Genomic DNA, 12,522 nt, shown 5'->3' with positions numbered 1-12,522 from the left:
TACTTATAAATAGAAACAAACCAAATTTATCATCACTCATTCATTCAACCAATATTGATTAGGCGTCTATCCTGTGCCCATCACTGCACCAGGCACAGGAAATATAACAATGAGGAGAACTGAGAAGTCCCTGCTCTCATGGAACTAGTGGGGGAGACAGAGATCAGGCATGTAAATGCATTTACAAATTATGTTATATATAACATAATATCAGGTGATAATATGTGTATGAAGAAAAACAAATCAGGGTAAATGGATGGAGTAATGAAGAGCACCATTTTACCTACAGGGACAGGAATGTACTCTCCAAGGATGTGGTGTATGTACATGGTAGGGGAGCAATTCATGTGGGTAACTGATGGAAAGACTACATCAAGCAAAGGGGCAGTGTGTGCACAGGCTGGAGGTGGGGCCATGCTTGGCTTCTTTGAAGAGTGATGATGAGTCTAGTGGCTAAAGTGAGCAAGGAATGACTTTATGCAACATGTGGATAATAAATGCTTAACTGAATTAACTGGAATTCTCTTCCTTTTATTCAGTCATTCATATTACTGTCAATATATTTTTTGACACCATGCTATGCACACATGTTGTACTGTGGTATAGCTGTAGTAATAGAGAAACAAAGAATCATTCACTGCCTTGAAGGAAATCAAACTGTAGTGGGGGAGAAAGATGATTTCACAGGTTAAGTGAACACACAAAGCAGATGCATTGCTTATCAAATATTTTATTATTTTAAATGGATCAGCGATGAACAATATATATGAACTGACTTTGAAATGGGTCCATCATATATGTATTAGGGGAAAAAGCAAATTAAATAGATACACACTCACATAAATGCACACACTTAAAAATATATACCATGAGTCCAGTTTTAAAAATGTGAATATACCAATGTACAAATGTATGAGAGATGGATAGATAGAGAAATATATACATAGATAGATAAAGCTATAAATTTATTTGCATAAGCAGAGAAATAATCTGGAGGTAAAGCACCAGTCTTTTAAGAATAAGTACCTGTAGAATTGAAATTACATAGAGGGAGGGGAGATTTTTCACTTATTTTAATACTTTTTAAATAATGGTAATTTTTACCTTCTTTTATATTTTTCTGAATTTACCAAATAATTACTAAAAAGATGACTAGTCTTTAGGGATGAGAGCTAGCATATAGCAGGTAATTCTAAAACAGAAATATTAAACACACTAGGATTTAGGATTACAAGTTTGTTTATAATTATAATAACCTTTAAAAACTTTTTTTAAGATTATTTTGTTTTTTAAATAATGACATTTAAAATCAAATTATTTGGAATAAAAATACATTGTTGGAACCTTAATCTGAAGTCCTAGAAACTTCAAAGAGACTGCAATATTATAAACACATATACTAAACAGAAAATGCACCTTTAAATTGTGGAAACATAATATCATGAGTATTAACTTGTAAACATATTCTTTATAAGATGTAAAAACGTTTATCAGTACATACAACGCAAAAGTGGCGATGATATTGGAGGAAATCCTTAATAAGCAATATTCAGACAATGTTAAATATAAACTATTATGATTATTAAATATTTGAATTCATATACAAAATTACTTTGTATTTGTAAAAGGAAAATTCCAGTATTTGAAAATATAAATTTTAGTTACTCTAATTACTAAAGTACTAATAGCACTCAGGATAATGTGCTTATGATATAGAAAGCTTTATTTTCATTCCTGTCATACTTACATTTTCAATAGTTAAGAGAGTTTTTAAATTGTACCCCATTTTAATAGAATATGGGTATTTCTTATTTTAATTTTTCAATTTTAATCAAGTCATATTTAAATGAATATATTTTGTACAATTTTGAAAAGTACACATCCTGCTTTTATTCCATTATTTATTACTCTTAAATTTTTAAACATCTACTTATAATTACTTTCCAACATTATCAATAGAATCATATTGTATGAATACTCTAAGAGGATCTTCCTTAACTAAATCTTATATTAAAATGAGGAAGTAGACTGTATCTTTTAAAAATAATAGCTGTGGCCATGCAAGTAAATATATTACAAACTTTTGTCAAATGTGCTTTCATTTTTTTCCTATTAAATAGAAAAGTCAAACGAAGACCAAAGATAAACAGTTAAAACTACGCAATGAAATCTTACATGGAATTAAGGTAATATAAAAGAGATATGCCTTTTATTTAATTATTTGAGTGTGGCTATAAATTTGTCAACAAATAATTTTTTTGCTATTCTCAGTATCTCAAAGTAAATATATATGTGCAACTTGGGGGAGGAGATTTCAGATTTCAGATATATTAGAATTCTTATTGTTAAAGTAGCATTTACATGCCAAACCAAGTAAAAAAACTTGACATTTTCTTTTTGTTTTTCACCCATAGTAACCACAAATATCCCCAAAGACACAAAGTATTACTTAAGGGTTTAGGTAGAAGAGATGGGATTAAGCAGGCAAGAGTGAGAAGGCAGATTTATACAGGGGAATTGATCAGATGTCATTTAGGTTGTTTTATGTAGGACAGAAATGATCATACAAATGCTGTTCTACAAAAGATGTATGCTCTAAATTATTTGTCCCATAGGAAAGTTACATCCTCATGCCACTAATATTTTTTTCTGTGATAAAACGGGTGAAATCATGGACTTTTATATACAAAATTTCAAATCCTATTGCACCTTGATTATGTTTCACCAGATTTTTCTAAGAGGCAACATTTGCAAAGCCCATATCGAATTTCCTCTGGCACTGACAATTGCATAGGAAATTTCCTCTATCTGTTGCATCTATTATTATATGCGGAGGATATACCCACTGCATGTACACATTGATTCACCTTGGATTCAGTAAATGCTCTGCTGCACTGTACTGCATAGAACTTTCACAAATTTGTACATTACTGAAGTGAAAGAAATTGTTAGATTAAAGATACTTTGAAAAGGGGGCAGATTTCCACTTACGTCTACTCTGAAATTAAGAGTAGCCTTAAGTAAAATGTAGAGTGCACCTTTTCAATGCTCTGAAATTGAACTCATTATTTAATAAGACCACACAGCCAAAAGTAATATTCACATGTATCTTGAAGCTCTCTGGCCCCTGCATCCAAAACAGTACAGCAATGTACGTTCATAGGTCTTAAATATTGGTATTCTCAAAAGGAATTTTGTTTTTTCAGTAGGACTAGGACAGTTTAGGTAAAATTAGAGAACATTTCCTCAGTGTCTGAGCAAAGTCCAAATAGCAGTCCAGGCAGAGATTAGGCTGGAATAATGTAGAGGTCCAAATGACAGGATAGTTTAAAGAGATTGGACCCTCAGCATCCTGGGGGTCTGATAACACCTGCATAAGGTCTCTCTCTGATAATAATGATAATTATGACCACTTATTGAACGTTTTCTATCTGTCACAGGCTCTCCTTTTCCCTATGCATCTGTTTTCTTGTAGAATTCTTATAAACCTCAGGGAAAAGATTCCTATTGCCCATTTTACAAATAAGGAAACAAAGGTTCTGAGTAGTTAAATGTCATGTCTAAATTCACAGAGCCTGTAGGAGATGGAGCTGGAATTTGCAGTTTTATCTCACTCTAAAATGAGATAAATGTGGTGATCCTGCCTTTCAGCATTTTTCATCTCAGCAAATAGTTTAAAATCTCAAAACTCCAGTCACCTTTCAGAGAATGGCTTTATGTACCAAGGTATCAGTCTTGAAGAAATTGGGAGGCTGGTCAGAGGGGCTATGTTATTAAGAAATGAGGAGTGGACAAGGAAGAGTTGAACCAGCTGGAGGAGTGACTGGACTGAGCTAGACAGAAACTGAGGTGGAGTCTGTACTGAGAGATGGGATGTTGCCACAGTCTGGCTCAGGAATAAGTATTGATGGTAGGACGGATTTGAAACTGGGGAAATGGTGATTCTCTCCCCCCACCCCCTCCACCTCCCAGAAAAACCACAACTCCAGGAAATATTTTTCAGTTGAAAACAGAAATAATTCACTTTTCTTTGTAAGCACAGCTTTTTTTTTTATGTCCACAATTATATATATGTGTGGGTGGGTGAGTATTTGTTATGTGTGCGTGTTTACAATTTTTCAATGAAATTGATTGCCAAAGAGTCATTATCTAACTCCTTTACAGATCCTTAAACTTTATGCATGGGACCTTCATATAAAAAGAAGATTATTGAAATTCGAGAACAGGAATTGAAAGTTCAAAAATCAGCTGGGTATCTTGCTGTATTTTCTATGCTGACACTAACTTGCTTCCCATTCTTGGTGAGTGTGTGTATTTCCTGTTTTGATTTCCAAATTTGATTCACAGACTCATCTCCAAATTACCTAGAGTTTAGATGCCTCAAGTGAAATCATCCATTTCTGAATGAAAAGAAATACAAGAAATGCAGTCATTAATTTATGTAGATTAGAAGACAAGATTTTTAAAGAAGGGAAAATATTTGTATTCTCATTGATTTGTGTGCATGTGAATGTGTATATACATTATTAGCTTTTACTTTATACATTTCTCACAGATTGAACATATGCCTTCATAATTCTTAAAAAATATAACCTACATTTCCAAGTTTCATTCCAGCTCTAAAATTTCTTAATTTTTATGATTAACCCTTTTTAAGCAGGACCCAAAGTCACAATATACGGAGGAGGAAAGGGAAGTAACATTTATTGTGTATTTCTTCTGTAAACCAGGCAAGTTATAAACCTTGCATTATTTCATTCTCATACTAATGAGGCATTAGTTTTTTTCATTTCTTAAGAGGAAATGGAAGTTCATAATATTTTGGAAACATCTTCAAAGCCATAAAGTTAGTATTTGAAAGCAAAGTGAAATGAACCAAAGTCGTTCTCTTTCTATCCCACCATGTATGCAGCAGTCGTCCCATGTTATTTAATTAAACTAGAGTGTAAATTGCCTTGAGGTATGTAGCAATGGGTGGAAAGCTAAAGGATAAGCAAACCACATACAATTGGAGCACCAATTTAATCAGTTACCACTGCAGGTGATAGTAAAGGACAGGAAAAGTTCTGTATTTTTCTCTGTTGATAATTTAAAATATTTTTCTCATTTAAACAAACATGTTGGTATTATGGAAGTGAAAGCAATATTTGCATTTGAAATACTCTTGATAGAAAAGTATAAGAGGCTTTTGCTTAAGCCAATACTATGCACATGATAACAAGTCAATACATTTCCATGCATAAATGAACTTTTCGATGTTTTCTAAAGGAAATTTATAAGAAAACATATAAATCTTACTAGCCATGATTTATTTACTCTTTATTCAGATAATTTTATGAAACATGGAAAACATAATTAGTACATATAAGTTTGAGTGTATGCACACACCACTGGAAAATAAGTTTATGTCAAAAGTCACTACTTTGAAAAAAGATTAACTGGTATTCATTTCAAATGGGAAAAAAAGAAAACCTCTAGTAAGAATACATCATATCTTAAAAAAGGGAGCTGGACTATATGGTTTCCAGGGTGTAATTGTCTAAGATGTGCAATTGTATGATCTGTACTAAACCTGTATTTTCTATTTTTCTGCAATACTACTGAGTTTCTGTATCCCCCCTCCCCCCCAAAAAAAGGACACTAAAATTTTCTGTCCTAATTTTTGAGACTGCACCTCATAATGTTGTTAGTAGTGAATATTTGAAGAAAATGATGTATCTATTTTCTAGGTATCTCTGGCCACCTTCAGTGTCTATTTCTTACTGGATGAAGGAAATATTTTAACAGCTACTAAAGTGTTCACGTCTATGTCTTTGTTTAATATCTTGAGGCTCCCTTTGTTTGATTTACCAACGGTGATCTCAACAGTGGTCCAGGTACATCCAGAGTACTCTTAATTTAAGAATCATTATGTTCTGAAATCTATGGTTTTGATCATTTTATTTCTTTGTCCTATTTTCTGTATGTCATTTAACCCTTCATGCTTAACAGTGCTTTTAAGGTTAGTCTTCCTGATAATGAGTAATAGAGGTAATTACAGAATGAAAGGAATCCTGTTTTCCTTACTTATACTTTTCCTCTGCCAAAGTGACATTTTAAATATTTCATGATATGATGTTGTTTTATTTAAGTATTAGTTTCTTTTACTTAGTTTTTTTCTTTTTAAAGCTGGTTTTAGACACTGTGGCATCAGACAATTCATTTTGTGTTTTCAGTTGAAAATTTACAATCAGGTGCATGTACAAAACTGGATCTGAATGTTTATATACGGCTCAGCAGCATTTCATATGTATGGGATGAATAAGCAGCGAGAAAGTGTATTGATAGTAGCAGTCTGCCATCAAACTATGTATGAGATATCAGAATCCACCTGCCTAAAAATCTCCAAACCCTGAAGGCCATTTAGATCCCACAATCAGTAGAAAACTGCTAACAATCAGAAGAGAGTCCAAAGAAGTGGGTTCCTTGCTCCCTGTGTCCAAGATTTGATCAGTTAAATTTTTTCTTTCTGGGTTTCTGGTCGTTCCCCCATCATATCCTTTTCATCAAGTCTAGGTTCATACGAAAGTGAACCATTGCTTAGTGAAATCAGCCCTTTAATCTAAGAACTACTCCTTTAAATTTTTTTTTTATATTGGAATAAAGAGAAACATATTTGATTAATAAGTACCATTAAGCCATTTTTGTCCCATCATACTTTTTTTACTTTATTTTATATATATTCACCAGCAGAGGGCACAGAAGTATCTTTGCTGGGACGCTTCTGACACTTGTTTTAGCAGCACACTTTTTTTTTTTTTTAAGGAAAATATCAATTCTTAGAGTAACAAGTTTTGATTTGCTTTTGAAATAAGAATCTAGCTAAAGGTATGGTATGCCAAAGTATTCTCCAACTCCCTGTGATATACTGCTGCCTTCACTAAATAAATAAGAACACCTGAAATTGCTTATGAAAACTAATCTTTCTATGTTTTGATTAATTAGTCATGGATATTTTAGAATTATGAGGAGGACTTTTTCTTTCCTCTTCTCTTGCTTTCCTGCTTGGATGATGGTGTTTGTTTTGATCTTTGATCCTTGAAACTGTTCTTTCTCCTTAGAGATGAATTCATCTATAACAGTAAAATAATACAAACTATGTTTGCTAAATATTTATAGCAATATCTTCAATTTGCATCTAAAATTTTCATCATACTATACATCTTACAAACAGTTTTTAGTTTCAGTTCTACTTCAAACAAAATAAATTCCATCTGTGTTTATTTTTATAGACAAAGATATCATTGGGTCGTTTGGAAGACTTTCTCAACACTGAGGAAATTCTTCCTCAAAACATTGAAACAAACTACATAGGAGGTCAGCATTCCTCTTTGCATTCAATATTTATTTGACTCCTAAGTTGGAAGTAATTGGTTCTAAAATGCATCATGTATTTGTTTTTATTCCTAGATCACGCCATTGGATTTACAAATGCTTCCTTTTCCTGGAATAAAACAGGGATTCCGATTCTAAAAGAGTAAGTCATGATTTGTGAAAAACTTTAAATACTTTTTTTTTTGAAGCATTGAATTCTGTAAGAGGTAGGTGAATTTGTTGAAATTAACTTGGCTTTTTTTTTTAAACTTTATCTTTTATTTTCATAGCTGTTTTACTCTCAGCTATTTACTTTTTCTGTTGCCTCAGCAGCACTGGTTGTTCATTTTTTAGTTTGCATTTTGGAAGGTTGGGTGTTTGTAGACTAATGTGACTAGCCCTGAACAAGATGGCCAGTGTGCTGATAAAGTGGCCTGTCTAGGAATGTACATTAAAAACAACTGTAACAAGACATTCTTGTATCAACTCTCCTTTTCTTATCATTCAGCTTGAACATAATGATTCCAGAAGGAGCTTTAGTGGCTGTTGTGGGGCAGGTTGGGTCTGGAAAATCATCTGTGCTTTCTGCCATTCTGGGGGAAATGGAGAAACTCACAGGAGTAGTCCAAAGGAAGGTAATGTCAACAATATATTCTTCCACAACTCCTAGTGTAATAGACTGCAGCCAGCACATTATGAGTGTCAATAAGAATTTATCAAATTGAATTGAAGATGCAGATATTTAATGGGCATTTCTAGTTTGTAACAAACATTTAAATTTTTGTAGAAATTAACCATGGGTGAATTAATAACAGCATTCTGTCCCCCAAATACTTCAGCAAATCATATATGAATGCTTATGGTAATTGTTTGATGATTTTAACTGAATTGTAACCAATTATACAGAAATAAATGTGATTTGTTTGGTTTTCTAATTATCATTCATTGTAAGATTGCCTGAGTAATTGAGGTCATTCCATTTCTAAGAAGTCTTGTAGCAGCTCAGGGGTAGGCTCTTTTATTGAAATGAAACCTCAAAATCTGCAACTTCATTTCAGATGCAGCCTTTGGATTGGATTGTGGGAGAGGTCTACTCCCAAACACTCGTTCTATTTTTTGGGGGGTGGGGGGGGTGGGAGGGCCTTTTTTTATTTTTATACACATGTCAAAATTTTACACCAAGAGTAGTCGGTTTAATGGTACAAATTTGCATTCATGAGGAATGTTAAACAATGTTCAATGAAAATACCCACTTCTTCCTGTGACCCACAATCCCAACAGTTTACAGTGCAGGGGAGAAAGGGCAGGAGGGAGCATCCTATTTTTAAAGGTTGATAGGAAAAGAGTTCAACAAATTCTTAGCAGTTTCTTTCTTGAAATACTAGATTAGCCATATATTTCTTCCTTAGGCAGAAGTAACTCAGTTAAAATGATAGCTCAATCCTTCCTTCTCACCTCTGAAAAGAGAAGAGAAGCTCTAAGGATTTGAAACCAGTTTCTTCACCCTTGTCTTCTCTTCTCTGGGAATTAAATTCTAACTCCAGTCCTTTAATGATTAATTTTGTGTTATTCCTCTTCCAGCATTACTAACTGTTACTCAGCTTAGGATCAAGTGTGATCACTAGTACTTCTTCTGATAAAATTATACTTAATGAACACCACAACTTGCTAAGTTTGACTATCTTTGTATCCCTGTGTTCTTCACAATGATTGCAATCAGCCATTTTTTTGTACCGTCAAGATGATTATAACTTTTCATAGACCAGGGAGTGTCCTTTTCAAACATAACAGCTATCATATTAATTTTGTTTTCCTTTCATTCAGCTGTTTTCACCAAGCGAACATTAACAGAGTACACAACTATGTGCCTGCACTTAGTACCAGGGAAACAAGCATGAATAAAATATGTCCCTCTTCTTATAGAGTTCCTAGTGTAGCAAGAGATATACCAAGATCAGTTATGATAAATGTCTAAATCATATATAAAAAATGATACAAAGTATAAAAATGACAAATTCTGCATAGGAAACTTAGGAAAAAGAATCAGAGAGAAGGCAGCCTTTTATTTGGACTTTAAAAATAATTAGCAGTTGATAAAGATAAAATCTAGTCCGTATCTCACAACAATAGAATTTAGTTTTTTTGATATTGTATGTTATGTTTTTCAGTCTTCTCTCCTTTTTCTTCAGTTCTTTATTCTCTGTTCCCATTAAGTTTCCTAATGTGCAGCAGGTATTCAAAATATTTACCAACTGTGAACTGATTTTATATGCTATTCTAATCAAAGGCAATTCAAAGCTTCACAAGGCAATTCAAGAGCTATTATTTTTGTGTTTAAGATCAGGTCAGATCAAAATTATATTGTTTCTGATCAAAAGCCATTATATGTCTTAATGTCTGACATGCTCAACAAAGAACAATTAAAATTTAAACTTTAAAGTAGTTAAAAAGTAGTTACTAGAAATCAAAAGGCTAATGTTTACATGCATATCTACGTCAGAAAGTACTTTAAATGGCTGATATTGTTACAGAGTGTGCAGTAGTCAAAATAACACCAACATTAGTGTTTGGATAGAGTTCATGGGACAGATTGAGAAGTAGGACTCTAGTTCAAATACTCCATATGTGTAGATTTCTTTTCAAGAAGAGTAAGATTAGTTAAGAGGATATTTTTTGCAGCAGATTGTCATATACTTAAAAATTATTTCAAGCCATAAAGTCACCAAAAAATGAAAATAGAAGCAGTGATTATGTGCAAGGCATAGAGATGGGCTGCACAGATCTCTCTTAGGAAGAGCTTGTCATCCAGCTGTGGGGAATGCATCAGCTCCTTCAGGGTTGGCCTGGGCTGCAGAGAGCTGCATGGCCTGAGGCTCTGCCCTTAAAGGCCAGGCTATTTCGGCCTAACATGGGACAAGTCCTCCATACCAGTCTGAAGGGTTGGGCAAAGCTTTATCAGGTCCATATCACACTGTGACTTTTCCCTCTACCCGAACCGCCTTTCCTTGCACAGTGGTTGATTCCAAATAAACAGTTTCCTACCCAAACATTGTTTCAACATCTGCTTCTGGAGAATCCCACCAGAGAAAGATAACTTTGGTAGAAGCTATGGTGAAAGTAAATAAGAAAAACAAATCAACTCATTAGAGGGGTACTTTGAATTTTTAATTGAAAAATACAGGAAGCAAAAAACATGGACTAAATATGTTCTTTTAACATGATGATGTAACTTCTCCTTTTCCCTCTTTAATTTTTTTAGGGTTCTGTGGCTTATGTTTCCCAGCAGGCCTGGATTCAGAATTGCATTTTGCAAGAAAACATTCTCTTTGGCTCCGTCATGCAGAAGCAGTTTTATGAGCAAGTATTGGAAGCCTGTGCTCTCCTTCCAGATTTGGAGCAGTTACCCAACGGAGATCAAACTGAGATTGGAGAAAGAATGAGGAAATATAATTTATCATATACAGAAATAAAATTCTATTTAGCTGTGCTAATGAAATGTTTATAGCCTTTTTGCTGACATCTTAAAGAACTATACAACTATAATTCTAGAAAAATCATTATACAATTGCCATAAAAGAGACAACAGTATTAAGGACAAATAATTGAATATCTGGAAAACAGATTAAAAATCAGTAGGAAATTCTGTGGTTATTATCCACATGGGATAATAAACGGAGTAAGATTTGATCATCAGCATTTGCTTTAAATGCACTACGCTGTTCATTTTCTAATGAGTGAATAATAGTTTTGTTTTCTTCCTGTCTCTTGAATACAAAGCCATGCCTAGGTCAGTAGCAGCAGAGCCTCAGTACCAGTCTCCAGTGGTTGGCACCCAAGGCTGGGTTTGAGATGATGCTGTTATTAATGTGCTTAATCCATGTTTGCTTATTCTCACTTAAAGAATTCATTTTCCAGTCATCTAATTTTTTGCTCTGCTTAATTTTTATCTTTGTAATGAATGGTTATTACTCTGTCCAGTATTTCAGAATTAAAAAAAAGGCAGATACCGTGAGCCAAAGTGTGATCCCAAGAGATTATCCCCAACCTGTGACTAAAATATCCATTAATCAAATATGAATGCAAAAGCAGTCTCTGCCTACCATTCATGTGTGTTATGAAGATGAACAAATAATCCTCATCGAGTGCTTTGAATTTTGAAAAGAGAGTTGGCATAACATTGTGAGGCACTTTTACCCCTGACCTCATATTGTCTATTAGTTCTGCTACATAAAATGATAAATAAAATATATTATGTAACAAAATTGTACAAAGTAGAAATATTTAATCTAGGGTTAACCAAAATTCACCCCTTAACCAGACTGATTCTGCCTTTGCTTTGCAGGTATATTTTCTCTATAGTATTAAATAGGAATAATTTCTTTCTGTTCTAGTTTGCTAATGCTGCGGAATGCAAAACACCAGAGATGGATTGGCTTTTATAAAAAGGGGGTTTATTTGGCTACACAGTTACAGTCCAAGGTAACACATCAGTAATCGGGTACCTTCACTGGAGGATGGCCAATGGTGTCTGGAAAACCTCTGTTAGCTGGGAAGGCACATGGCTGGCATCTGCTCCAAAGTTCTGGTTTCAAAATGGCTTTCTCCCGGGACGTTCCTCTCTAGCAAGCTTGCTCCTCTTCAAAACGTCACTCACAGCTGCACTCCGTTCAGTCTCTTTGAGTCAGCACATTTATATGGCTCCCCAGATCAAAGCCCACCCTGAATGGGCAGGGCCACGCCTCCATGGGAGTATCCCACCAGAGTCACCACCCACAGCTGGGTGGGGCACATTCCAAGCATATCTAATCAGCACCAAAAGTCTGTCCCACAAGACCACAAAGATAATGGCATTTGGGGGACACAATACATTCAAACCGGCACACTTTCCAACATCTGTTTTTTTTTCTGGCGTCTTATTGTCTTTAGGCTAAATGGCACCATAAGTACAGAAGCATGACTTCTTTTAACTTGTTAATACATATTAAATATGCTGATAAAATAGAATCCCTAATAATATGAAATATCTACTAGCATGTAACTAGAAAGAATTTAAAAAGGAAAAAACAAAAACCCAAAGAATAAGTATAGATTGGATATAGGCATGAAATACTATTGCCATTTATAAAATCTGCTTTTTATAGTTAAATTTCTCCCATTCTGATGATCTTT

General features: G+C 34.0%; 1 protein-coding gene across 1 annotated transcript in view; it reads left to right on the top strand.

The window, feature by feature from the left end:
- The window catches only part of LOC119531831 (multidrug resistance-associated protein 1-like), a 78,765-nt gene that overhangs the window by 21,706 nt on the left and 44,537 nt on the right, over positions 1-12,522 (top strand). The window contains 8 exon segments of the mRNA XM_037833544.1: positions 2,121-2,186; positions 4,165-4,189; positions 4,192-4,301; positions 5,730-5,876; positions 7,272-7,356; positions 7,450-7,516; positions 7,862-7,988; positions 10,613-10,789. Coding sequence (XP_037689472.1) covers positions 2,121-2,186; positions 4,165-4,189; positions 4,192-4,301; positions 5,730-5,876; positions 7,272-7,356; positions 7,450-7,516; positions 7,862-7,988; positions 10,613-10,789 — 804 coding nt within the window.

Source organism: Choloepus didactylus, chromosome 1, assembly GCF_015220235.1.
Source record: "Choloepus didactylus isolate mChoDid1 chromosome 1, mChoDid1.pri, whole genome shotgun sequence".
Lineage (NCBI taxonomy): Eukaryota > Metazoa > Chordata > Mammalia > Pilosa > Megalonychidae > Choloepus > Choloepus didactylus.
Note: the sequence above shows the minus strand (reverse complement) of the source record. Positions and strands in the feature narration are given on the sequence as shown.